Source organism: Solanum stenotomum, chromosome 11 (assembly GCF_019186545.1).
Source record: "Solanum stenotomum isolate F172 chromosome 11, ASM1918654v1, whole genome shotgun sequence".
Lineage (NCBI taxonomy): Eukaryota > Viridiplantae > Streptophyta > Magnoliopsida > Solanales > Solanaceae > Solanum > Solanum stenotomum.
The window spans coordinates 5,580,446-5,588,665 of record NC_064292.1 but is presented as its reverse complement, the minus strand read 5'-3'; the positions used below and the strand labels follow the sequence as shown (position 1 = coordinate 5,588,665).

Below are 8,220 nucleotides of genomic sequence, written 5' to 3'. Positions count from 1 at the left end.
TTCATTAGAGATAAAATAGACATTTAAAATTAAATATAAAAACATATAACTTTTTTTGAAACGAACTAAAAAGAAAAGTAAATCATATAAAAAGTACAATAAAAAGTATAACATATTACTATTCATATTTAATCGAAATTCAATACATATATCGAACTAAGATTCTTTTGTGTAGTCCCAATGAACAATGAGCCTCCTGAATTAGAAAGCCGACAAGAAACTCCTACAGTGGCACATTACACGTAATTCTCTACTATTTCCAAGGCTATTTCTGTCAACTCCAAGAAAAATTAAACTAATTAACTCCCTCACTAATTAAATCATTAGCGCATTTTAGCAAGACATAAGAATATGTTAGCACACTCCGCACCACCTATTTTTACCCCCTTCCTCTTCCCTCTCTGCTGCTACTACTTCTTCTGGTGATGAAAAAAAGCACACAGAGCAAAAACACTAACAGCAGCCTCCTCTCTCAACTACCCACTTCCCAAAAAAACACATAATACACACAGTGATTACACTTTGGAACACCAAAGATTCTATTTTTAACATCCCCAAGAATCAAGAACACACTGAAAACTAATAAAGCTTTGATCTTTACTCTCTTTAGTCACTAAAGATTCATATATTTGTTGGGTTTTTGTTTAAAATGGAGAAAATTGTGTTTGTTGTCAACTGTGAACTTAAGGCTTGTGGTATAGTGTAGTTTTCTTCTCCATTTTCTTGGCTGAGGAAAACAGAAGTTCTGTTTTTTTTTTCTTCTTCTTTCAGTTTCAACCTTTTTTTTCTACCCATAGAATGGGTTGCAGGCTAAAATCAGTAGAAAATTTGGATCCTGTGAGAAAAAGAAGTGGTGGACTGAGAACTAAACAGGCAGGGCGTGGGTCTTGCAGGGGGAGTTAGTTTCTTTAATCTGTAATTTTTTAGCTGAGAAAATTTGGAAGTGAATAAACAAAAGAATAGTGCAAAAATGGGGTATTTGCTGAAAGAGGTTTTAAAGACTCTGTGTGGAGTCAACCAATGGTCTTATGCTGTTTACTGGAAGATCGGTTGCCAGAACACAAAGTGAGTTTTTTTTTCCTATTTTTCAATGAATGAAGTTTTTTTTTCCTTTCAAGAAAATGTAATAGTATTGGCTTGTGACTTGAGTTTGAGGTTTTATGTGAAAGTTTTGTTTGATGGAAGTGAAAAAAGAAGTGATCTTGGCTTGTGGGTTGATTTCAGATTTCATGTTGATTCTTGTTTTAGTTTTTTCATGTTGTTGAAAGTTGAAAAATGCAGTCTTGGCTTGTGGATTCAGACATTGAGTTCATTTTTATGTGAAATTTCATTTTCTGGATGCCTTGTACTGTCTTTTGTATCAATTGACTTATTTTCTCCACTGTCAAATTTTGATTTGTTGCACTTGAGCTTCTTTGCCTTCACGAGTTAGTGGTAAGGTCTAGTTTATTCTACCCTTTGCTAGATCCAACTTGTGGGATTATTGTAGGTATGTAGTTGCTGTTTCTTGTTGGGTGTAGCTTTATTTTGTTCTTTTTTATTAAACCAAAAAGAAAATGAGAGTTGATAAAAGAGAATACTGATCCTATAATCTTGCTTATGATTTTTTGATAAAAGAAAATGAGATGTTTATGAATTCATTTCTTTTTGAGGCAAAATGGAGAAAAGTGTAGGATTTTACTATTTTTTTGTTTGTTTTTTCTATGGCATTTGTTTTTTCATCTTTTCATTTTTCTTGTTGTTCTGGTTTCTGTTTTGGATTTTGTGCTGACAACTGTTCTTTCTCTTTGCTGAGAAAATGGAAGACAAATGAAAGTAATAAACTGAAAAAGTGTTTAAAGTCTGATGGTCCTTTTGTTGTTCAGCACTTCAGCTGCTGCTGCAATACTGTGAACTGAGTTTCACTGATTCTATTGTGTTCACTTCTTTTTTTTTTGACCAAACAAAACTGCTAGCTTTCTTTAATGTGTAGCATAATACTTTGCTAGTAGGTAACAATGTGGTGTCTTGTTATCCATCCATGCTGATAGCTGTACTATTCTTGTTTTTTCGATTATCATATTATTTTGTTGTAGTTACTATCTTCTTACTATCTGCTATTTCTTGTAGTTTTGTTACTTCTTTTTCTGGACTGCTTCAGAGGGGTTAAGGTCTGCCTAGACTCTACCCTCTCCAAACTCCACTTGTGAGATTATACTGAGTATGTTGTTGTTGTTGTTTTTTATTATGGTATATATGATTTGACATGCTATAAATTTACTAGATATTGTTGTGTTTTTGCTTTTTCTTTTATTATCTGGAAACTGTCATTTTCTGCTTTTGGAATGTTGTGGTTTGTTCCAGTCCATTTTGTTTTGAAGAATCTTATTGGAATGAATGAAAAGGAAAATAAATAAATGAAAGTGATTTGTTTTAATCTGATGAAACCCTTTATACTGTTATGATTTTCCTGTATAGAAACATATACTCATTACTCATTCTTGTTTGATTCTATGTGTTGTTATTCTCCAATTTCTTGTCTCTTTCTTCTTCTTTGTTTTATGTATGCACTTCTCCAGTAATCTTGCTTATAAGAACACATAGAACTGTCACTTTCTATTAATATTAATGACACTGAATCTTGGCTTATCTGCTGGAATTTACTATAGTTTTTCTAATTTTTTTACTTGTACTGATTGGCAGGCTTTTAATTTGGGAAGAATCCTATTATGAACCTTCAACATTCTCCGGAATTCATGGAATTTCGGGGGTTGAGAATCCGGAACTATCATTCCATGATTGGGGCGTTTGCTGGGGTTCGGGGGAGGTACGTAATCCTCAGCTTATGAATCAAGCAGGGGAGGGAGTGCATTTGCTTGTAAACAAAATGATGATGGAAAGTCAAATCAATATAGTAGGAGAAGGGTATAATATCTGAACTTTCAGTTTATTGATTCTTTTTTTATAAAAAGTATTGAAAAGATTTTGTTTATTTATACCATGTCGTTGATATGCATAATTTTACTTCTCAGACTAGTCGGACGGGCTGCAGTTACTGGGAGTCATCAGTGGTTTCATTCAGAGGGTTTTAGTAGAGTAGTTCATCCACCAGAGGTACATTTTGATATAATTTTTAGCATGCTGAGGTTAAGAGCCCGTTTGCCGTTGTGAAATTTGAAAAAATAGTTGTTGTTTTCAAAGTGAAAAATGGTATAATATACAAATTGGACTTGTTTTGAATTTCTGTGAGTGATCACTCATTTAGAAAACAACTTTTTGGTGTTCTTCAAAATATTTTTCCAAACATGATGTTCAACTCCGGAAAGAAGTAAAAAAATATTCATGGCCTAACGACCACTAAGTTATATCCTGAGAGAATATGTAGTACGCATTAGTATACAGGATTTATGCTTTCTCAACAGCATTTAGAAATTTGAATAGCTGCCCCTTGTGATAACCAGTTGTGTGGTTAAAATTTGATAGTTTTACCATTGAACTGAATTTGGTCAAGGTTAAAGACAACTATATATACAATTATTTTTATTTTTATCTTTTCAAAAGGCTAAAGATAAACTTAAGCTAGGTTAATCCTAAATCTTGTATCCTTTTTTTTTTTATTTTATTTTTTATAATGAGGAGATGCTACGGTATGTGTCCTGATGAAACAACTGATACTCATTAGTGTATCCATACGCTGTTGTTCTTTTAGGTCCTGAAAGAGCTCACGGGACAATATTCTGCTGGCATCCAGGTACAATGTGTTTGAGATAACATACATACTAATGTGTGTTTTTGTTTTGCTAGTCACTGATTCTTTATATTGTTGATACATGCAGACAATTGCAGTTGTTCCTGTTCTTCCTCATGGTGTCGTCCAATTTGGATCATGCTTGCATGTAAGTCTATTTTGCTTTTTGTTTTTCATTTTCTCTTTTTTTTTTTGACAGAAAACAAAAAATTGTATTTTCGTCATTGTTGCCTTTAAAAGACAAGTTAGGGGTCAAATAGAGTAGAATATATAGCAGTGTTGTCAGAGGTGCGCTTTTAAGCCTTGAAGCGGGATTCAAAACGTATTGAGCGTTTCACCTAATGTGCGCCTTAGTCTCGTCATCAAGGTTCTAAGGCGTGCTCTTTTCCTTGCCGATGAGGTGACACTAAACAATTGATATATCACTTTATCACTTTATCGTAAATATTTTTCAATTCTTTGTTCATATATTTTGTCATTCATGCTTTTATAATTGTTACTCTTGGACTAAATATAAATATTTGTACCTTTTTGTCTTTTTTCAGTAAACCCCACAATTTATTTACGCTTATAGCCCCAACGGACCTTGGAGCTTTCTTTGCATTTTTTACTTTTGTTAATACCGATATTTAGGCTTATTGATTGATTGAATTTCTTTTTTTATAACTACTATCATAAACTACATCAAGTAAAATGGTAATTTTTTTGCCTCAGATAATGGAGAGCACGAGTTTTGTGGAGGATGTGAGGATACTGATAAGTCAACTAGGATGTGTCCCTGGTGTCTTGTTATCCGATGAAAATGCAACGAAAGATCCGATGGTGAATACTGGCACACCAGTTTATCTGGGAAGTTCAAGTCTTGTAGATTCTTGTGTGAGCACAAACGTAATGAACTCTGCTCCGGTTATTGCTAGCTGCAGTTATCAGGGCAACTCAAGTCAGACTGATGGTTTTATTTGTCAAACTTCTTCCTCTATGGCTGCACAAGTTTGGGATAGAATAATGCAGTCTACCGATGCAACATTTCCAGCGTCCAATATGACCCAATGTTTTGTTGAATCTCATGATGATCGTCAGTTTCACAAGAAAATTATTCCAGAGGTGAAAGCACATCTGTCTCCTAATAGCCAGCTAATAAATAACTTGATTAAAGCGGAGGTAATTTCTCCAAGCTCTAACATGTGGATGAGTCAACAAGCTCCTTCACACATTCCGAGGCCTCCCTTTCATCAGCAATCTTTTACTGACTCATTAACTGTAGATAGCGGCAGCTTAAGCAATGTATCCCAGCTTAATGGTTTCACTGCATCTGATCCAAGACCCAATGATGTCCTGATCTCTAGTTGTCATGGAAATTCAATTTCTCCATCCACTGGAGAAAATGAACTATGTAAACGAGGGGATGGGCATCACCGATCAATTCCATGCCCCAATTCTACTGCTGATGCCAATGGACTATCAAACATAATCAGTTCTTGCACAAAGTCGGCTGGAAATGGGCTTCAAACCACGTCAAAATTAAATGTTGGGGATGATTTGATAACTCGTAATATTTCTGATGGTCTGAATGCACAATTTATGTGGGATGAGAGTAATGGAATAGTCGAAAATGATTTGTTTCAAGCACTTGGAATTATGCTAACACAGAATGAGCATCCATGTAGTACAAGCAAGTCGGTGCAAGAGGTTTGTGGTGAAAAACATGAATATGTGGGGCAGAGTGCATTACTTGAAAACAAGTATGAAGATTCCTGTGTCCAACGTCACTCGGGGGATGACCTGTTTGATGTTCTGGGTGCTGATTTTAAAAATAAACTATTCAATGGAAACAGGAACAGTTATCAAAGTAATGGACCAGACTCAAACACATGGGATCGGGTTAAGAGTAACTCTACTTCTGTGATTAGTCAGCATGCTTCTTCGATAGTCAATCAAGGAAAATCAGATAGTGGATCATTCTTCGTGGCTGGTTTTGAGCGTCTTTTGGATTCTATAGCGTCCAAGCCTTCTGCCAAGCAGAATCTGGATGATGATGTTTCTTGTCGGACAACGTTGACAAATTTGAGTAGCTCCTCTGCTCCAAATATCTCATCGTCCTATGGCCGAGCTGGTTTCTCGAGTCAAATTCAAGGAGATGTATTTGGGAAACCCAAGAACCTTGCAAAATCAGGAACAACGGTTTCTCGGTCATTTAGATCCGATAAAGAAAAGACAGGAGCTTATTCACAGAGTAGTTCAATTTATGGGTCACAAATTAGTTCATGGGTGGAACAAGGTCATGATACAAAGCCAACTAGCAGTGTTTCTACTGGATATTCTAAGAAGCCTGATGAGACGAGCAAGACCGGTCGCAAAAGGCTTAAACCAGGTGAGAATCCTAGACCTAGACCAAAAGATCGGCAAATGATCCAAGATCGTGTGAAAGAACTGCGAGAAATTGTTCCAAATGGGGCAAAGGTACATATGTTGAACTATTTACCATGTCCTCCTCTAGTTTTGTAGACTCGTTGAATGAATATTTTCTCTTACAGATACCTTTTCCATTTTGGTTTTGTGATTTCAGTGTAGCATTGATGCACTATTGGAACGCACGATCAAGCACATGCTTTTCTTGCAGAGCGTCACAAAACATGCGGACAAATTAAAACAGACTGGAGAGTCAAAGGTTTGATTATAACCATTTAACCTTTGTTATGATCCCATTGTCAAAAATTAGTTTTCAAGTTCAGATGATACACATTGAAATGTGTCTACAAAATGTTCGAATGACGTGTTAGCAAGTGATACAAGAAGCCTGAATGTATGAGAAATACTTACGACCTTTCCCCTCATGTTGTCAACTTGCAGATTATCAGCAAGGAAGGAGGATTGCTTTTAAAAGATAATTTTGAAGGAGGAGCGACGTGGGCATATGAAGTTGGTTCACAGTCTATGGTCTGCCCGATCATAGTTGAGGATCTGAATCAACCTCGTCAAATGCTCGTGGAGGTCAGGACATCTATAAATTATGAAGTTTTGACTCTTCTGTGGACTCATTCATTTATTTCAGCTGAGTTGGTTTGTTTTCTGCAGATGCTTTGTGAAGAACGCGGTCTATTTCTGGAAATAGCCGACATAATAAGAGGATTGGGCTTGACCATCTTAAAAGGGGTTATGGAAACGAGGAACGACAAAATATGGGCGAGGTTTGCCGTAGAGGTACACACTTCTGCCAAGTTCAACTGTCTATATGGTCACTGACTAAGTTTGAGCGTCTTATCTTACCAAACGTGTCAAGTTTAAGGGGCTATCTAGGTGTTATGCCTTCTTATAGTAGCCCAAACATTTCAATAATTTGATGTTTAATTACAGGCAAATAGAGACGTGACGAGGATGGAGATATTCATCTCACTTGTTCGCCTCTTGGAGCAAACATCAAAAGGCGCAGAGGAATCTGCTAAGGCCATTGATAACGACACAGCAATGATGCATTCGTATCACCAAGCAGCGTCTATACCAGCAACAGGTAGACCTTGTACTTAACAATGCTCAACAGATGAGAGACTGTGATCTTTGTCTGGACGTGTTAAGAGCGAGCAATCAACCATGCTTGCCATGACTAACATTGTACACTTAGGCCGACCCTCGTGGTTTTTCTCAAAGCTAATCCTAATTTTTCGCCACAATATCCAGATTCTCGACGTGCCAAGCCTTTTAGTCCCCTCTCAGGATTGCTTTTGTAGAATGGCGATTCATCGTTCGGGCTAGTTTTTTTTTGGCTCTTGCCCTTTGAAGTACTATAATTTTGATTTGGTACAAGGAGAAGGGAAATGGTTTTTATTATTGTATAGAAAAAGGTGGAGGGTAAAAGGAAGTAAGCTTAGGGGTGTTTATTTTAGCTAATATTTGTCCAGTTAAAATGTTTTTTTCTGGCTTTAATTATGTGTTTTTTGCCAGCTGAAATATTCTTGTTTGCATTATTATTTACTTGCCTTTGGCCGATATCATTTCTATCATTTTATTTGAAGTGAAAGTCGTTTCATTTGGTACGAGATTGCTTCACATCTTGCATGTCGAAGTTTTGAACACAGTTCTTCCATACCAACTTAGCTGGTGTTGCTATTGGCATAATGACCGGTACACCATAGGTTAGTTCAACCTAGTCCTCTCGTACTAGAGTTGACTTCTTGCAGATCTCCGTTTTACACCAAAGGTAGATAGGAATCTCACGATGTTCTAAATCCAACTTACTACTTTTCCACTTCATTCTCATTGGAATTGCCAACAAAAATAAATGTTGGACACATTCTAAGTTTAAAATTTTGTCTATGATTACAAATTTTAAAAGTCTATTACCACACAAATATTGTTAAGAAAAAAACCAAAATGTTGTGGCATAATAAAACTCTTAAACTTAGCGTCGAATTTGAATAATTTTTCTAAGTAATAAAACTCTTTTGATGTGTTATTGTGATCGGTGGGATTTATACTACACAACAGTCCAATAAATT

General features: G+C 36.0%; 1 protein-coding gene across 1 annotated transcript; it reads left to right on the top strand.

Annotated features, from left to right (window-relative positions):
* The first annotated feature begins 409 nt into the window (after positions 1-409).
* LOC125844226 (transcription factor LHW-like) lies at positions 410-7,668 on the top strand. Its single transcript, XM_049523501.1, has 10 exons — positions 410-1,065; positions 2,683-2,904; positions 3,012-3,093; positions 3,689-3,730; positions 3,816-3,875; positions 4,442-6,187; positions 6,294-6,395; positions 6,578-6,718; positions 6,803-6,928; positions 7,082-7,668. Exons 1-10 carry the CDS (start codon positions 971-973, stop codon positions 7,250-7,252), a joined length of 2,787 nt encoding a protein of 928 aa, XP_049379458.1. The 5' UTR covers positions 410-970; the 3' UTR covers positions 7,253-7,668.
* Positions 7,669-8,220: the final 552 nt, after the last annotated feature.